General features: G+C 40.8%; 1 protein-coding gene and 1 long non-coding RNA gene across 2 annotated transcripts; one reads left to right on the forward strand and one right to left on the reverse strand.

The window, feature by feature from the left end:
- Positions 1–3,103: 3,103 nt before the first annotated feature.
- On the reverse strand, positions 3,104–18,843 carry adra1aa (adrenoceptor alpha 1Aa). Its single transcript, XM_007564301.2, has 4 exons — positions 18,570–18,843; positions 17,237–17,418; positions 12,725–14,188; positions 3,104–5,240 (listed from the first exon to the last, which is right to left on the reverse strand). Exons 3-4 carry the CDS (start codon positions 13,620–13,622, stop codon positions 4,696–4,698), a joined length of 1,443 nt encoding a protein of 480 aa, XP_007564363.1. The 5' UTR covers positions 13,623–14,188; positions 17,237–17,418; positions 18,570–18,843; the 3' UTR covers positions 3,104–4,695.
- LOC103146388 (uncharacterized) lies at positions 10,335–17,199 on the forward strand. Its single transcript, XR_477128.2, has 3 exons — positions 10,335–11,652; positions 14,805–14,866; positions 15,590–17,199. It is a non-coding gene; the product is annotated as an uncharacterized LOC103146388 (long non-coding RNA).
- Positions 18,844–19,716: the final 873 nt, after the last annotated feature.

The following is a 19,716-nucleotide window of genomic DNA, read 5'->3' on the forward strand; positions in this document are numbered from 1 at the left end:
CATATAACATCTAATTTTGCGTATAAGTGTAATAATATGGGGGGGAAAGTAAATTTTCATATATAAAAAAACCAAAGTAAGGATTAAAAGCATGCATAAAATGGAAAAAAAATGCAAAGAAAAGTGAACAAATTTATTGCTAAATTTTATAATGAATGAAGAAATTACATCTAAACTTTTTTTTTTAACAAAACACTTTTTTTATATATTGCGAATCAGTAAGTAGAAAAAGTATTTTATTAATTTATCTTTATCTACGGAGGGGTTTTAGTGCGGGACACTAGATGGAGGCACAGAGTAGAAAAGCTGAGTCTAAAAGCATTCCCTCTTTCTTTTTTCTTTTTTTTTTTTAATGCCCCTGCTTATTCTTATTTGCTTGCGTCCACCGTGGGGTGGGGGTGGGGAAACAGTTTCAGTAAAGCGACCACAAGGTTGAGAACAGCAAAGTTTTATGATTAGATGAAGTGACGTCCCTCTTGGCTGCCGGACAATTTCACAGGACTGGAGACGACGAGCGCATACAGATGAAAGCCAAGACGTGGCGACTCCTATGATAGTTACACCAAAATTAACTCACTTTAAAACGAGAAAGGGGTATGAAAAAAAAAAGTGAAAACACCAGGAGGATACATCTTTTTTTAACCAGGTTACAACCTCTTGGGAGAAGTGTGCAAACATGAGTCACCGGCAGCACTTGCTATGCTTTCAATCCAGTGAAGCGCAGAGGCTGCTATTAAAAGACCACGCGCTCCCTCCCATAATTGATCCTGCCACGACACGCAGAGTTTTCCACGTTAATAGACTGTAAGTATTAAAAATATCCCTGTTATAATCACCGTTTAGAAGCTCTGTAATTTAACCCAATTGGACAAATAAATCTATGGGAAGGAATAATGCAATGTGGGTGCTGATGAAGCAAAAAGACGCTCTGCGGATGTAACTACGGTGTTCATTACATCCATTAACGTCTGGAAGATTATAGATATTTTTTTTATGAAGCGTGCTGCACACAGGTATTTGTTGGCTGAGGAGGACTGGGTTCATAATCACACCACTTTCCATAAGGAGCCATAATAAAGTGAGGGAGGGGTGTATAGGGTCACCTGTAATTTATTGCCCCGGCCAGTTGCTTCCCTCCTAATGGCGTCCGCGCAGAGATGGGGTGGGCAATTTACAGGTTCACAGCCATGCCAGTCAATGACAACACTGGCACTCGCAGGCACTCTCGCTGCTGTGTCCACTCCTTCCTCTGTGGGGGAAACCGTCCACTCTACTTCTGCGAGTGAACTCAACATGGAGAGAGAGAGAGAGAGAGAGAGACAGAGAGAGAGAGACAGAGAAAGGGGGATGTGGGGGGGAGACTGGCTTAACGACGCCGACTGCATCTCTTTCCGCCTACACGCCGACAAGAAGGAGCGCGTCTTGTAGGGAGCGGGGAGTAGCCATGGGGAAATAAATCGATACAGCTGACAGTGGTTGTCCTCCTGCCCTTTAGATGCTTCTGCGTAAACAGAGGCACTTTGCAGTCCCGGACTCGCACTTAAACTCTCTCAGTTTCACACCTTTAGTCTTCACTAAGCCTGGAGAAGGCCACGGGGGGGTGAGGGGACGGTTTGACATACGGGCGCGGCAATGAGGCTCACCGCCCAGGACGCCGTTGTTTCCGGAATGTAAAAGCATGCAAAAAAAAAAAAAAAAGCAAACAAACAGAAATAGATATTTTTTATTATTATTATTAGTATTTGTCTTTTATTAAACACAAATGGAGATCAATTCAAGTTTTAGTCTGTTGAGATGGCACATAAAGATATATTCTTTACTTCCTTAACTTATCTAACTTTTGTTTGTTTTCAAGTGTGAAAACTTCAAATGATAGATCAGACTAAACTAAACTTCTGTTTTACATAAGAAAACAGAAATTTTACATAAGTTTTACATAATTACTTGCATCTGCTAAATGAGCAAATATGTGTGTGTGTGTGTGTGTGTGTGTGTGTGTGTGTTTTTTCAGTACTTTAAATTCAGACGTTTGCATATACTAATATTATGTTGTCTGGGAAATGTAAGCGTTCGGGTTTGTTTTCACACCTCATCATCCGGTAGAGCCGTCACGATGGGGACTCTGTTCAACTGGGGTTGCAGCACTCACAATACAGTTTGTCAAACAAAAAGCACCTTTAGAGTCACATATCCCCTGTTTCGCCTGTGGTGTTGCACCGAGAATTACTGAAGGACAAGATAAAGAATGAAAAAGAAACCCTTCTAATCAAATGGAAGATGCTGAACATAATAAAACGTGGAATTGCGTAGAATTCCACTGGTGTAGTTTTTCTTTTATTTTGTGTCATATAAATATATCATATCTGCTCCAGCAATGGGCTCAGGATGAGCAACAGATGAAGCAGCGGACTGGAGAAAGCACTGGCAACGTATGAATGTGAGCGGAGACAACGTTGTTCCATCGTGCCTATAGATACAGGGCAAGCTACGGCATAATCGAGTGGGACTTTCATTATCCACAGTGAAAACAGACCTCTGTAGACCACTCAGAGAGCAGGAAGCCACTATTATTATGGCATTTAAACAAAATAAAATATTGCGGAGATCCTAGCGGACCTAAAGCAGGAAGAGTCTGAGTTAATGTCAGACAGCGAGGAAACAAATTGTCTTTGTATGTAAATCTCTGGTTTGAACTTGATATATAGGGAAAGAGGGGCCCACCCAGGGCCAGAATCGCAATCCGTCGACGGTTATCAGAACTGACAGCGATAGAAACGGGGAGCGCGGCCTGAGAGAAGAATGTCTGAGACTGTGTGAGAGTTTATCCTGACATCTCTAAATCTGGCAGATTTCTTTTTTTTTTTTTAAGAGGCTTGAGGTTGGTCAGGATTGAGGCCAGCAAACCACAAGGTCAGTTAAAATTCCAGAGTAGTGCATTAAGGGATCCATCTGTCCCCCGCTCACAGGATTCATGACACTGTGGGAATGCGGCAGAAAAAGTAAAGGGACAAATTTGTGCAGTAGATTAACCCACAAGAAGAAACAAGGCAGAGATGACAACAAGCAACAGAAGCTCAGAAATGTCCTCAGAAATCCTCCTCCCTTGGGAAACATGTCGTAGGAATTTATTGTGACACGGAAGCATGTGAGGTTCCTCGGCAAACATTTTCACAAGATGAGCAGCTTCAGGAAAACTTTGGAAACATCGGGAGCACCAGCGTTTTTTTTGTTTTGTTTTGTTTGAAATATGTCATTTGAAACCATGCAGTAGATTAAACCTTCATATTTACACATTTACACATTTAAACATCTCTCATATAATGGAAAATGGAGTGCGTACAAAAAGTTCACACGCTGCTGTTAAAATGTCAGATTTCTGTTTCTGTAAAGACATTAGATAAATCATTCCTGAAATTCTTCTTGTACAGCTGAATATGTGGTGCCCGATTAAACTAATACTTTGTTTAAGCACCTTTTAATATTTAAGCATTTCTGTTGAATGATGATGTTCTTATTCATCTCCAGCTTTGTAATACAAGTCCAAAGAGTTTGTACAAACATTGACGAGTAGTGTTGCTGACGGCTTATGAATATTGTGTCTATTAACGATATTCTGTGTGTTTTTGTTTGTTTTTTTGTTGTTGCCAGAATTATGGATGAAAAGTTAGTTTAATCTGATGCCAACGCATTTTTCCTCATGTTTTTAGAGGACATTTGATGTATTTTTGCAAAATTTAGCAAAAATACAATACTAATTTTTTCATTGAAAGAAAAAATTTCAATGACACATTACAATATAACCCTGATATAAGAGCATGGCCGTCCACACAGACAATACTTGCAGTAAAATTTCTTGCAGTTAATGTTGCTTCTGTCCTAACCATTTGTTTTCATGTTGTTTTATTTATTTTGGTTGGACATCTAGCTTTTTGGTTTGGTGTTTTGTGGTATATTTACTGCCTTGTAGTCTTCTCCTGACTGATACCTTTTTGGGAATCTGATTCTTCTGATGCTTTGGAAGCTCTTGGCAGACTTTGATTTTTGCTGCGAGCTGCAACTAAAGAAAGGTGAGAAAACGTCTTCTAGCACAAGTCAACTTTGTTGGGTTTGGCACTTTGAACGAGCAGCTACTGACCCCTGCTTAGCATCAGTTTGAATGTAGGGGTCAATTCGGAAGACAAAAACATAAAACATAATACAATAAGAGGGCGTGCACACTTAAGACATAAGTTGTTTAGATTTTTTCCCTCCCCTTTGAAATATTTCAGTTTGTTTTTTAGATCAGCTGTACAGGTTATAGGTCACATTAAAGGTCGAAAATGTCTTGAAATTATTCATCTTGGTCTCGTTTTTACATCAGAAAATCTGTCATTTTAACAGGCTGTGCATGCATTTTATACCCAATGTGCATGTAAACATCTTGGAATGCTTTGATTAGCTGGCCCACCTCACCAAAGGGATTTTAGATCATTTTCATTGACATGTTTGACAAAAAAAAATAAAACAATAAAATAATAACCTTCTTCTTGTTGCCTTCTTAACCAACTTACTCTGCAGAAAAATTTAATAAAAGGAACAATTTTAAAGTTGAGGTAAATTTCAGCCTCAAAGCAGCAGCAGTATTAAAATAAAACATAGTCTCTCATCTTTGACTTTTTAAGTAAGAGTCCAGAGCGGTGCATCTTCGACAGCGGGTCACACAGCCTCTCCTTTATCCGACAGAGAAAGTTGGTGGATTTTAATCGTCGGAAGGTCTCCGACAACAGCGGCTTCTTGTGGGGGCGTCTCGGGACTGAGGATGCAGCAGCAGTTGCGGCGGAGGCTCTTGTTGCACAGCTTCGCCACCTTGGCTCTGCTCGTATCGGCCGGCCCCTCCCCGCCGCCACCGATGGGGCCCACGGAAAAGACTTTCCATTCCCTGCTGTCCCGGGAGGAAGGAGTCCTGGAAAGGGCCACCGACGAGGAGGGGCTGAGTCTGCAGGGAGCCCCCCTGCTGTCGAGGCTCAGCGTGAGGCCCTGGCTGTGACCTTGGGTTTGACTTTGACTTGTGCTCAGATGGTGGTGGTGCGGTCTGGGAGTCATCCTCAGACAGTGGACTCCGAGTAAACTCTGGAAAGCCTTCTTGAACTCCTGGTTGGAGCACGGGTAGATGATGGGGTTGATGCAGCTGTTGAAGTAGCCGAGCCAGAAGGTGATCTTGAAGACAGTGTCTGAAGGTCTGTATGCAGGGAATATGGAGCCTGCAGCGACAGGTGACACAGAGGGGTTCAGAAGAAAGAAGCAGCAAAGATCTACAGAAAAACAAGCAGCAGCAGAGACGACGCGGACGCTTTCAGTGCTAAATTTATTTGCAGTGCAAGGTCAAGGTTTTAATTTTGGGGCTGTCTGCTTAGGAAGGCCCTTTTCTCTGCATGTTCTTTTCTGTAAAACGGAGCAACATCCACTGTTTGAAAGAACAACTGCAGTGAACGCTGTGGGCCTCAAGCAGGTATAAATCTAAAGTGATGGTCTTCCAGTCTGAATAGAACAAGTTAACAAGCTATACTCTTGACTTTAAATGTCGACAATCTACGGGAATTCACAGAGTTAATGCTGGGATGCATTTACTCTGCAGGGCTCAGACCCACTAACAGCACTCAATGTGCTAATCACATTTATCTCTAATGACGGATTCAAAATTTTAACCGTGTAATCAAGATGCCTTCATTTTGAGAATATAGGTGAAATCCTATTTTAACAGTGAAGCTGTGCAAAGCTGACTGCTCTGTTTCTCTCTTGCAGTCACTGTAAGAGAGTCTACGCTTATAAATGATTAATAACAAGAGGAAGGGCTGTTTAAGGATGTTTTGCTCTTAAAATAAATTTTGAAAAAAAAAGTTAGCGAAATATAATTTGTCTTGTAAATCGGATAATAAGATGTGCTGCAGTTATTTTTGTTGCCGTCATTTTAGAAAATGTTGGAAGCATCTCTGCCCTGCAGAATCTTATTATATGTGGATGCCTTCATTGATACAGGGAGGGGAAATGTGCAATTGTGTCTTAATTTTGAAAAATAAAAAAAGTTTGATACAAACAAAAGATATGCCAACCAGCAGTCTCATAAATAAAAAAAAAACCAAAAAACAAATGAAATAAAATGTTAAAAAAGGAAATCCTCCAAACTAGTTTGATTTATAATCTGAGAGCAGGCGCTTTTGTACAGGCAAAGTGAGTAAACTAACCAACATTAGCGCTAGCCACGCTGCTAGCTCACTTGAGGTGATTTGGATTTAAATTAAAACCCCCAGTTTCCATCGCCAGTGCCTCTCCGGAGATAAATTTCCACAAAGCAACACGTGAACCGCAGCCACGGCGGTAGTCATTTCCTTTTTAATATTAAAGTTAACGACATGTTATTTTTATTTCATAAAATTTTCACTAAATATAACCTCATGACTCAGTCTCAGATGTGGTGTTTTAATAGATTTGCAGTAATAAACTGTGCTTCCCTTGATTAGAGGAAGCACTCAGGAGTATGAGTGGGGTCCTTAATGAAGAAGCATAGGTAATGGCTTAAAGGGGGGTATTATATGCAGCTCTGCTTGTCTTTGTATATGTAAGGTGACTTGCCACGTGTTCAATGGGAGACAATGAAGCACTAAAATAATTTAAAGCCCGTCTGCTTGCGCTATACACCTCTCAGCTGGAATGGTAAAAGCTTTCAGTGAAATGCTTTATCGCAAGTTGTTATTGGTAGAAAAAAAAATTCTGAGCTCTGTAAATATAAAACGGTGATGTAATCATGAATGAATATATGAAAAGAGGATAGTCTGAGAGCAAATGATTTTCTATCTCTATTGACGGCTTTAGCAGAGAACAATTCGATCATTGTTGGTATTCCTGATAGATTCTTTTCTCTCGTTTTTTTGTTTTTTTGTTGTAAAAACAGAGGGGTGCTACAGCTGTTAGATAAATGTATTGTGTCTCTATAATTTTGTATTTTTGAAACCTTCAAACAGACAACATGCTTCGGCAGAGGCTGTTGTGTAACACCGGTTTGTTTTGCCACGGCTTGTTTGTTGTATCTATTGAAATTTTAATCATGCGGCCACCAAAACATGAACTCTTTGAAAGATACAATAATACAAAGAAGCAGGGGATTGTTGCACACCAAAAAAGAAAAACAATACAATACAAACGTAAAGACCTAGTCCATTATTATTATTATTATTATTATTATTATTATTGTAAAGCAGCATAAGCCACATTTTTATCTACCTTAGGGAAGAAATTACGCTGCCATAGCAGTAAATAACGAGGTTTTGGACGGTTGAAAGGAGATCAGTGAAGTTGGTCTGTTTTGTGTTTTTGAGGTTACAGTAACATGTTGAATCCGGAAAGATTTTCTATTTTTTGCACATCACAGTTAAGAAAATGATCAATATTCCTTAGAATACACTCATAGATGCTGCAGTTCTGGTAATACGAACTTTGTCACGAGATAACTCATTGTAGAAGAATCTAACAGTTTATAATGTAAACACAATAATAATTGTTATCAAGTAGAACCTATGTAATAGTAGCAGCACTGTGTGTGAATGAGAAAGCCATCATTAGGGTGATGGCAGGGAGGCCTTCCAACCTAAAGGATGAGGAGCTCATCACCAAAGAAAAATCCTCAAAATACCTGCAGAAAAGAAATGCACAAAGGCTGCTCAGCAATTATTACAATGGTTTGATGTGTGTAATAATGTTGTAACTATTTTAGAATAAATTATACATACAATAAAAAAAAAAAAAAATGATTCTTGCGTCATCTTGTGAGAGATCTAATTTCCTTTGGGAGCCAAACTTGGCTCCCAAAAGATTAGATGGAAGAAACCATCTAATCTTCTTTTCCTATTGTCTGACTTTAGAAATGCCGTCATAGTTTTATAAATATGTATAATTTCCTCTTCTTGTTGGACAGCTGGCTTTTTGTTGTTCTTACTGTTGGGCAGAATGTTTTAGTTTCCTCCGTCTATAACTGATTTCCATGGGGGAATTAAAATAGCCTTTCCAAAACCCATTACCAAAAGCCCACATAGCCACTGGATTTATTTAAGCTGACACAGATGTGTAGTCAGGCCACAATATATCTATTTTTTTTGCAGCCGTTTCAGGAAATAAACAGGAAAAATAAAAAAAATAAAAAATCAGTATTTTCCTCCATTTATCCTTCAGTTTGCGTACTTTAGCCTCTGGGTCAATGGTTCTGATGGGGCTTTTCTTTTTCTTTTTCTTTTTTTACACACAAAGCAATTGTTTCATCTCACTGTGCCAGACAAATCAGTCAAGTCTTTGGACTGGACAGATCTAAAGGTCGGATTTAAAGGTCTGAACCCAGGCAATCAGTTTTATTGCATGTTGGTGAATTTCATCAAGACAGAAAGATGAGCAATACATGGGCTGGGATTTCAGTGGAGGGCCGCGGTGATTGATGCTATCCTCAGGTGGGCAGTTAGTGCAGATATCTGTATTGAGGGTATCAAGATGATGACTGGAGGGGTTTATCTGATATAGAATCTGTCACGAGTCATGAGTCAGAAAATCCGAAGCCGTCAGCAAAGAAGCAATGTGTGAATTAGCCACCCTTCCATCATTTGGCTCAGTGAAACGCAGTTCCTTCCAAAAGTAATAATGAAGTGGAAGGGAAATAAGTTGCGTTTTTCTGTTTTCTCACAAATAAATATCTGAAAAAAAAGCAGTGTGCATTGGTATTCGCACCTGTGTGTCAATACCTTACAGTGTGTCGTCTTTCGTTGTAATTGCTGCTCTGTTGAGTTAGCGCTCTTCTAGAGTTTTACATCTAGAAACCTAATTTGTAGCCTATTGTTCTTTGCAAAAATGGACTGGTAAACATAAATCCTAAACTTTTTCAGATTATAATCTTTCATTTAGGTGGCATTACATGGAAGCAATTTGATCTAAACCATTGCATTGCAGCTCTGGCTGTATGTTCAGGGCTGCAATCCAACTGAAAGGTGAACCTTTGTGTCATTCTCCAGCTCCACATTCGCATAAAATCGGTCACAAAAATACTTTTTACATGTTTGTGTATCACCTGCCAGGCTCAGATTTTAGCAGCCAATGTGTTGAATTGAGAAAGAAGAGCGCCAGTTTCCTGATTAGAAAGAATTTAAATGATATTAGTACAACAATAAAGCTCATGTTAGGTGTTCTAAAGTGTTTTGACAACCGTGACAACCTTAGAGGCTTTTACTGCGACGCTACGTGAAAACATCAATGTCCTTGATAAAGTTTAGCTGAGGATTTGTCCCTCGAGGGTTTAACATCCGCACCAACACATCATACCGACTGCCTCCTGATATGGATCTAATTCGACTCAAGTGCACGACCTGGCAGGAAGCCTAGGAGGGTTGGAAGGACATGGGAAGCCAAACAACAACAACAACAACAATAATAATAATAATAATAATAATAGAATCAGAGCTATTGAATTGTGTGCTGCTCCTCTCTCATCAAGATAAGCTGCCATGCCCTCCATTCACTGTTGAAATTCCTTGTTTTGTTTTCACCAGCATCACCTGTTTCTCTGCCTGTCGCATTTCTGAATCCTTCTTTTCCTAAGGGCTTCCCTGTACGACTCTCACCATCAGCTGGGGAACCTTTCATGACTCGAGCCAGTAGCCATTATCTAACTGCTGTCATACTGAGATCCGGTCCAATCCGGACCCCAAGCACCCGGGCATATTGAACGAGTCGCCTGTTACCTTCTCTCATTTCTCCAAGCAACCCTGCCCTGTCGAAGGGGCGGCGGGCCGAGACGCTTCGGTGAGAAACAGAGAGCTAAGGAGACGGACTCCTATCCTGTCTGCTGACTGATAGCCTGAGATCCTGAAAGCGAGTGACGTTTCCATGGAGATGAGGATGGAGAACTCCGCGCTACTCTGCTGATCTGGAACTAGATAAGTGCAGAACTTCAAACCTGTTTGTTTGCTTTCTTTCTTAGATCAGATAAAAAAAGGAAGATCTTTTCAAAAAGGGTTTTGCTAAAAAATCTAGTAAGGCATCAATTTGAGCGAATAATAAGATGAGACCTTTCTTTTTTTTTTCTTCATTGTTCTTCATTGCTTGTTCTTTAATTTGAGTTGGTTTGGTTTGTTAGACATGTGTAAATGATTGATAAGGTCCAAGTCTTTTTAAATTCCTATTCACTAATTATTTCCTGAGAAGGTCAAGAGTCCACATCAGACTTGTAACCAGATTGTTTAATTGATTATTACATAAATTATATTACCTGATTAATATGTTCAATAATCTAAGTATTTTGATGCTAAAATTAGCTAACTGGCAAGACATTATACTTTTTGCCAACCTGACTGCAGCACCTTTTTCCACATGCCTGCTGTGTCCCATACTGTCTTGCAGGCATGATTTCTTCCACATTTCTTTCAAAAGGCTCTATTCTTCCCAAAAGGCACGTTTGTAGGATTCATGACTAATTGTTGCCTGTCAACAAAATCTCCCACATGAGTCTCTGCAGCTCTGCCAGAGCTACCAAAGGCCCTTATTATTAATACTGCTGTTGATGAATGCTCTCCATGTTTGCTTTTTTCCACACTCTTTGTATTGTTTGATCCTTTTTGCTCCTTTAGATGTTCTTTGCTTTGTCTAATTCTGCCTTGAATTTCTTCCCAACTTTCTTTCGGACTTGTCTGCTGTGTTGTTGTTGTTTTTTTATGATAATATTCATTCACTTATGTTCTCTAACAATCCTCTGAGGCCTACATAGAATAGCTGAATTTATACTGAGATGAAATTACACAGGGCTTGACAAATTAGAGCAATCTGGAATTTATTTAGGAGCATCAGAGTAAGGGTGACTGCATACAAATATGCAACGTAACTTCAAGAATTTTTTATTTTTTTTTGGTAAACAAAAAATGTAATATCTTACAATACATGTTTTCATTACACAATTAAGTCCTCTACAGTGACTGCATGCTATTGAGAAGTAATTTGTGCCACATTAATAATGAAATCCAGGACGCAGAATCTCACACAGAGTGAGAGCACTAACCAGATTCCTTACAGGCGCGCCAACTAAATTTGGTAAACCAGGAAGACCTTGTAAAAGCAGTTTAGAAGACTGAGCAAACACACAGAGCAAAATGTAGGCTACTAAATTATTACATGATGTCTTTTTGGTTTTGTCAGTAAGTAAAGCTCTCATTTTATTTAGCATTATTTTACGCCATGAAATATCACAGAAGAGGAACTTCTGAAATGTCAAGCGGCGAGAAGGACAACCCTCAAATAAACATGAGGCCTAACAACTTGTCTTTTTTAGGATCTCAACCGTGATCCTAGTCCCAAACTTTTTTCTTTTTTTTTCTTCTTTCTTCCTGTCTCGTGACAGACAAATGTCGGTCAATCATAGGCAGTGTGTCGGTACAATGCCGCTGCTTGGTGACTCATCGCTAAATCTATCATTGTCGACGGACATATGCGGCATGTGGCATGAGAAGTGACACCGGTGTCAGCGCGGAGCATTTTTCAGCGTGGGCTTTTATACCCGCTCACCAGTCAGAAAGTACGCAACCAAATGGTCAGCTATATTTACCAGCGTGAGACTATGGGACAACAACAAGAACAACAACATTTGTCAAGGTTCGTATCGACTGGCTTCCAATTTCCATCTGACTCGCATGAGGATGAAAAAGCAGGAGATTTATTTCCATTCCGTGCATGCTAGTCTTGTCGTGTAAGGCTCCATTGTGACGGTCTTATCTGTCACTGAAGGGGTGGCGCTGAACGAGGTGAGTCACAAAGACACAGTGCAAGCTGGAGCAGAGTGCTGGCTTGACATCTCAGACAAGGGTCCGCGTTTTAAATGTATGTCGGTCTGAAATTCTTGGAGCTTGTTTACAGGTAGTAAGGACAGGAGGACGTCAGAGATATGAAAGATTTATACGGGCTATTTATAGGTCGTCTACCCTTACATTTACAAGTGTGCTGTGCTCTGGAAGGTACAGGGCTTGTCTGAAATGTTGGAACTCCTGCCTGAAGCCACAAAGGAGTGATTCAATTAAAATGCTCTGACCATTAAAGGAGGAAGCACTCAAAAGCCCTGGCAGTTGAATAAATCGATGAGTGGGATCTGTCCAATTAATTAATCCAGAAGGTAAATAGTTCTCTAGAACCAGTGTAGCTAAAAGCGAAGGGGGCGTGACAAACGTGACACTTTTTAACCTGCTACCATAAACTCGGAGACCATTAAGCCAACATTGTTAGCGCTTTCCTCTAATTCAGGGAAGGCAAAGCTAATCCTGAAGTTAATTACAGCTTTTATCGCAAAGGATCAGTGGCCATGGAGAGTTGCTGAGAGTCAATACCAACTTGAAAATATTTCACTGAAACGCACATTTCCTCAAGGACGAAAACAATCCAGTGATGTTATCACAAGTGGGTAAGAAAGATCCAGCTTTTCATGCACAGACTGCCTTTCAAATACAGTATTGAGGTCAAGAGGTTGTAACAGGAGTAGGTGTTTATATAAGCTGCAACTTATGTGCATACCCTCTTTTTTAGTTTCAGACTAAATAAATAGATTTCTTTTTCCATCCAAACTGTAAACCTAATGCACAACAGTATTATTTCTACTGTATCCTGTTGAAATGTTCAGCCAGATGGTGGAAATCTTCATCAACATTGCGTCCAAGGTAAAGATGAAGATACTCACCAATTGGTAACACCAGGAAGAACGGCAGCCAGCACAACACAAAGCAGCCAACCACAATGCCCAACGTCTTTGCAGCTTTCTTCTCACGTGAAAACTTGAGTAACCGCAAGGCGAAATGCGTGCGGCTGCGCAGGGACTCCTCCTCCAGTGCGGTTGTGTTTCCACGGTGGATCCTGAGAATCACCTGCTCCGAGTCTGACTTCTCCGTCTTGTGGCCCTCTCTGAGGCCCTGGCTCTCTCTGTGAGCGACGACATAAACTCGACAGTACATGACCAGAATGATGGTCAGGGGGAGGTAGAAGGAGCCGACGGCCGAGAAGATCGCGTATCCTGGCTCCTCGGTGATCTTGCAGATGGACTCGTCCTCCGGCGCCGGTTCCTTCCAACCAAACAATGGTCCGATGGATATGATTATGGAGAGCACCCACAGCAGCATCACTGCCAAAAGAGCCCTGCGCTTCGTCATGATGGAGGGGTAGCGCAGAGGATAGCTGACTCCGATGTAGCGGTCCACGGAAATCACGCAGAGGCTCATGATGGAGGCCGTGCAGCAGAGCACATCCACAGCCGCCCAAACGTTACAAAAAGCCCGTCCGAACACCCAGCGATCCAAAATCTCAAAAACGGCTGAAAAGGGTAGCACAGTGGAGCTCAGCAGCAGGTCTGCCACTGCCAGGTTGACAATAAAATAATGTGTGACCGTCCGAAGGTGGCGATGGCAAACCACGGAGAGGATGACCAGGATGTTTCCAACCACTCCGAACAGGATGAACACGCCAAGAATCATCCCTAGAGCCACAGTCTTCACCACCCTGAGCTCTGGGAAGAAAATGTGGCTGCAGTTCGTGCAGTTCTGGGTCAGAGAAGCCGGGGTCATGTTGTCCAACACGGGACCCATCAGCTCCAAAACGGTGCTGGTTTGTGGGCACAGGGTCCGTGGAAAGCACAGCACCTTCAGTTTTGTTCTCCGAAGAAAAAAAGGGGCTTCATGGCATTCTCGTGAAAGCCATCAGAGTAATGATCACATCAAGGCAGTCTTGTCAAAACATAATTTGAATGATGAGGCCTCCCGCAAATGAGCCATTATGCCGGCAATGCACCGAGATGCTTCAAGAATTACTGAGAGAGAAGAATAAAATATGCAAATGAAGCCTACTTTGTTGAAATCAGGTAATCCATCTCGAAAAGATTTGCGATGTTATTTCTGATATTATACAGCTGGTGCAAAGCGCTGACAGAAAAGCACTACAAAGGGGATGGACACACGGGTGTACCTTGCACATCGTCTCGCCAAAGATAAAAATGTCACTCTGGACCCAAATTTTAAGTCTTTTGTATTAAAAGCTGGAACGAGAAGCCACTTTTTTGGGCCGAGTGGGAGGTGAGCAGCACTTAACAGACAGCCTCTCCCCATAGCATGCAGGGGCATATTGAGCTGCAGCATTCTCCGGCAGCCTCCTGCGCCTGTGACAAGAGAGACAGAGGAACAAGTGTAAAGAGAGCTGGCACATTCATCACACACACACACACACACACACAAAAATATATATATAAAAACATCCACGATTTTGCCTATTGTTTCAGGTTTATAGTTTCCTTTTTTCTTTTCCTTATAACTGTTGCTCAGCCTTGTGTAGTCTGTGGGCGAGAAGCGGCGTCTGAACTACAGTTGGTGTGAGAGCTGTGTGAGCGCAGACTCCTCTTATCGAGTAAACAAAAAAACGTGAGGTACAAGAATTTGGAAAACTACGCTGACATTTTCAGAACGCAGCACTCTATTGAAAATATGTTTTCTTTTTTTTTAAAAAAAATCGCCATTGTTCCTGCTCTTCACAATTGCGCATTACTTTGTGTTGGTCTACTGCATAAAATGTCAATAAAATCCTCTGATCTATGTGGAGGCAAGGCAGAAATTTGTTTGCGAGGCACTGTGTAATCAAACTTCAAAGCCACATCTCTCCAGGATGTTGTCACACACTTGTAGCGTGAGAGGGCTCCTGGATGAAAAGTTTTCATTTTAATAAGAAAAGATATATATTTTCGGCTCCTTGGATAAATGTTATGCTTTCTTTGCTCGCAGATCCTCCTTTACATCAGCTGGTGATCTCTTCTTCCAGAATCAGACTCCGCTTTATTCGACAGGTTTGTGCACACAAACAAGGAATTTGTCTTTGACTCAGATTTGCTTTCAATGAGGGAGCATTGCTTGGCTAAAAGTAAATGATGCCGTACCAGCATAGCATCTCCATGTCATGGGCAAAAACTTCCTCATGCTGATGGACACAAAACTAATCCTGCTTGTGCAGATTAAACGAATGTTGATTAGATAAGTAAAAGTACTGTGGCATTGTTGCTGGTTTGGATTTTGCTAATCTGCTTTGTTGAAGACTGAAAAGGTATTTTGAGTCTATCTATCTATCTATCTATCTATCTGTTTTTGCAGGTGAACTCTTTCTGGCACAATGTGCAAAAAATAAATAAATAAAATCCACTGGATGGACATCAAAACACACCACCTCGAGCTTCTATCACCCACACAAGTCAAAGTAGAAACCTTGTAACAATCCCCATAAGGGATTTATGAGAGTTGCATTTTTCTATCCTCTTGTTTTGCTCAATCAGACTAAAATCTTTATCCATCATTGGAAGTATTTGGCTCCTTTAGTTTAAAATATGCAAGACTCTTGTGGTATAAGACAAGGTCATTTTATTAGAAAATCACAATCTGTCAGAAAACTATTTTGCTCAAATGATTTGATATTAAAATTATTATTTCTTTATACATTAAGCTGAAAAGTATGGCATGTGTGGGTATCTCATCTGAGTATGTGCAGCTTTTAGAAACACTTTTTGCTTCAATTGCAGCTGCAGGCCTGTAGGGGGCGTACAGACTCGGGCTTCCTGTTGGAAGGTGACTCATCCAGCTTTGTCAGCTCTTAGCAACCCTGTTCTGCAGAACAGCACCTCAGCATGATGCTTCCACCACCACGTTTCACAGAGGTGCAGTTAGAGGGATGAGGAGCGTCAGTTTTCCCCATTGCACATATTGTTTGGCTTGTGAGCCAGAAAGTTCAAATTTGGTCTCATCTGACCATGCAGGGTAAACATATGCTCTTTCCCACTGTGTGGCTTCTATCACTTCCAGGACTGCTTATCAACTTTTTCTACATACGCTGTCTTCTTGCCATTTTTTCCTGAGGCTAAATGTGTGAAATATAACTCACTACAGTTGTCGTGTCAACAGATTCTTCCACCCGAGCCGTAAATCTCTGCAGCTTCTCTGCGTCTTTGCTGTTTTCTCTGATTAGTGTGTCAGTTTATGTTTAATGTTCTCATACAGATCCCCAAGGCCTTCGCAGAAACAGACAGATTCGAACTGAGAATAATTCAGTCAGAAGGATGCTTTAGATTTAATTTGAGGTTATCCGACTTCCAGTGGGAGGAGTACACGAGCAAAAGTGATGTGGAAAAAGTCGCATAAGCGCAAGGAACCCAAATTAAAAAATAAAAAATAAAAAAATAAACAGTTACACAAATATAGGACTAGCAATCATTTCATACTGGTGTTTCAGGAGAATGAGTTTTCATTTCTGCTAATTATTCAGGAGAGTTTCACTCTTCTCTGTGCCTTTAACATCCAGAAGAACACACATCCACAGTGGGGGGTGATGAGTAAAAGGGCAAGCATACTGCAGGGCAACCCAGAGAAGCCCGGTTTTGGAAGCTGCTGTCACACAGCTTGCTCCGAAGGAAATGGTGAAAAAAAAAAAACATGGATTTTTTTTTTAATTTTTATTCTCCTCCAATGCAGGAAGAGCTGCAGGTATAAGCTCCGTGTTTGGCAGTTCTCCAGTCTGATCCACGGTGGACAGCTGGATTGCGCTGTCTGTCAGTACTTATTTTAGTTGGTCAGTGGTAAACAGGCGTTCGTGGTTCAGATGTAATCTCAACCTCTTCACCGCTGCGCGCAGGAAAATCCCAGCTCTATAAGAGGCGGACACGGCGCCGGACGACACCTGACAGAAAGTTCATTTCCAGCGCAGTGAAATGACAAATGGATGGACGGGGCCGTGGCCACCAGAGAGCTCACTCACAGACCTTTCCGCTCTACGCCCACTGAAAACTTCACTGTTGTCATTAACATCAGTTCTAAATTTAAAGATTATTTAGTGTTGGCAGAGACTGGTTTTAAAAGGGATGAACTCAATGATTAAAAAGGCGAGGGTTGGCTTTGGATGCCCGCGCGCAACAACTTCAGATTATTTCTTACCTTGTTTAATACAATTATATAATATATTATCGCTGCATACTTTTATGGTTAACTACATACAAGTTGGCTCGTGTAAATTCAACCTCTAAAACAATATATAAATGAAATGCCTGTGCAGACAAATAAAAAACACGCACCAGTAAGGGGGGGGGGAGGACAAAGGAAAGCAAGTTACGCACACACACACACACACACACACAAAAAACTTAAACATTTGAAATGAACATATCTGGGAGACTCACCTAACTTTGAGTCTGTTCCCGCATCCCGACGGCTGCTGCGCTGAGCGGCGTTTGGATTCGGCTCCGGCTGCCGAGTCGCGCAGGGAGGCGGCGGCGGGCGGAGAGCCAAGTGCGCTCATGACGGAGAGCGCTCACATCTGCCGGGGATAATCTGCAGAGCCAGCCCCAGGTGCTCCGAGTCTCTTCAGATGATGATGAGCACAAAATCACTCACTGCCCTCTTGAGCTATTTTCTCTCCATATTCTACCGCCCACCCCAACCCCCCCCCGTCCACCCCTCCCTCCCGCCAGTGCTGCCCCACCCTCCTCCTCCTCCTCACCACCGCCAACCAACCATTCTCGCATCGCCTCACCGCCGCTCAGCATCACTCCCTGTGCGTCATCGCAACCAGTCACTATCGACCCCGCACGGTTTTTCCACCTTGTCTAATGTCAAAGTGCAAGAATAAATAAAAAATAAAAAGTTGTCTTCTGACATTTGAAATAAAGCCAACTTCTTTTTAAGTGGATTAAAGTGCACTTTGACGACTTTTATTTTAAAAAATATATATGTGTGTATATCATTGTTTTGATTAGACCTCAAAGATAAGTTAGATCTTTTTTTTTTTTTTTACACATTATCAGTTTGGTTCAAGTAGTCTGCAAATGTTACACTGCTTGTTATATTACGTGGTTTAGATTAAAAATATATATATTTTAAAAAGTTCCTGTTTATGAAATATTAAATGATATGATTCAGAAACACCTAATTAAACTTTAATAACTGTATGAATTAGAGGGTCCCTGAATATTAAGTCTCTGCATCGCAGCCATTTCTTTTTAATTAAACAATGCAGACCTTTTCTCTCAAATGACTCATTGCTAATTTGTTCATTGAACTTTGAGCCTATTAGAGGGACTGCATACTTAAATTATTAAGATTAATGCTGTCAACCCCAAATCCCATAAATACACACAGTGCCTTACAAAAACACACTTGTCTTTGAAACTTCTTTATATAGTTTTGTCATGGTATGACTTCTAACCTGAAATGGTAAAAAATCAAACTTTAGTGTTTTATTGGAATTTTACAGTAGACCAAAAGAATATAGTGTTTATCAGTGAACTGGAAAGAAACCCATTCAAGGAAGAGTGTAAAATTATATTGTTGAGAGAAAGCGATAACAATTACAATTTGTAGTTTGACACAACCTGTAGGAGACCTAGCAAATGTGTGGTAGAAATAAAATAAATAAATAAACAAGTACATGTCACTTATTGTTACAAATGGTGGTATTCAGATGGAAGTAAAATAGAGCAAAAATAAAGACTTAAAAAAATTAAGTTAACTTACGAAAACAAAGTTCAGGTCCAAAATCCAGAAATGTGAAGTGTAGATAAAGAAGCTAAAGCCCAAAAAACAAAACAGGAGCATCAAGCAGAGCTGAGGAGAGGACCCAGCCAAAAACAATAACAACCAGAACACTGGAATACTGAGGGAATGGTGGAAAATGACATTAGATGCTAATATTTTTATAATCTAAGATAAATAAACCCAAATGCACCAAATCAACCAATATGATAAGACCTTGATGACAATATCCACTAAAGGTTGCCAGACATTTTCTAACAACACAAGAAATTAGGGACAAACAAAAGAAAACTAAAACACAAACACCTGTGGATCATGACAATTATTGCTTTTTAATGCCAGCTGTGCTCTACTATCTGTTGATCTTTCACATAAAATTCCAGCAATTATCATTTATGGTAACAGGAGACGTGATACATGGCACAGTCATGTCTTGATTACTTATTTTCTGATCTCCTTCTTTTAATCACATACATCTGGAAAATGATGCCAATTTTGTCACAATGGACCTGACTATGACTATTATTCCCCTCAGTCCAACAACCCATTTCCAGGCAGAAAAAAAAAAAAAAAAAACACCACCACAGATTAATTGCGGACGCTTTTTTTCTTCCTTACGTCTACAAACAACACATCTGTATCAACCAGATAAGCAAGACAGTACAATAAACATGAAAAATGGCAAATAAGTAAGATTGAACGTAAGTGCTTAATTATAGTCGAGCATGATCCCCTTGTTTATCTAACTAAAAGGGAGCAGGCAGAAGAAAAACAAGCATCCATGAATAAATACTGTATATTGATTTCTTCTTCTTTTTTTGTTTTTTTGAGGAGCTTGCCACTTTTCTTCCACACTGTGGTCAATTCCTCAGTTTAGCCAGACAGAGCATTTATCTTTCTTCATGAAAACGTGGAAGCCAGCTCAGACAGATGTTGAGTCTGTCTGCGAGGTGAACAGCTGACCACTTAAAGAGCAGCTTAGGCACTCAATCAATGACGAGACTTTCATCTTACAGTGCTTGTCTTTTCTGTTTTTTTCCTCCTCCCGCTGCGAGGTTCTGGGGTAAAGGAAATCGACGTCTTGGCGTCAAAAGCAAAAATCACAAGCACAACTTTCTGCTGCCTGGAA

Source organism: Poecilia formosa, unplaced genomic scaffold, assembly GCF_000485575.1.
Source record: "Poecilia formosa unplaced genomic scaffold, Poecilia_formosa-5.1.2 Scaffold5, whole genome shotgun sequence".
In the NCBI taxonomy this organism is placed as follows: domain Eukaryota; kingdom Metazoa; phylum Chordata; class Actinopteri; order Cyprinodontiformes; family Poeciliidae; genus Poecilia; species Poecilia formosa.

Coding starts and splice junctions, on each gene's coding strand:
- adra1aa (XM_007564301.2), bottom strand. CDS start 13,622: ATGGGTCCCGTGTTGGACAACATGACCCCGGCTTCTCTGACCCAGAAC. Junction 5,241..12,724: donor CTTCCTGGTGTTACCAATTG/GTGAGTATCTTC, acceptor CTGTCGCTGCAG/GCTCCATATTCCCTGCATAC.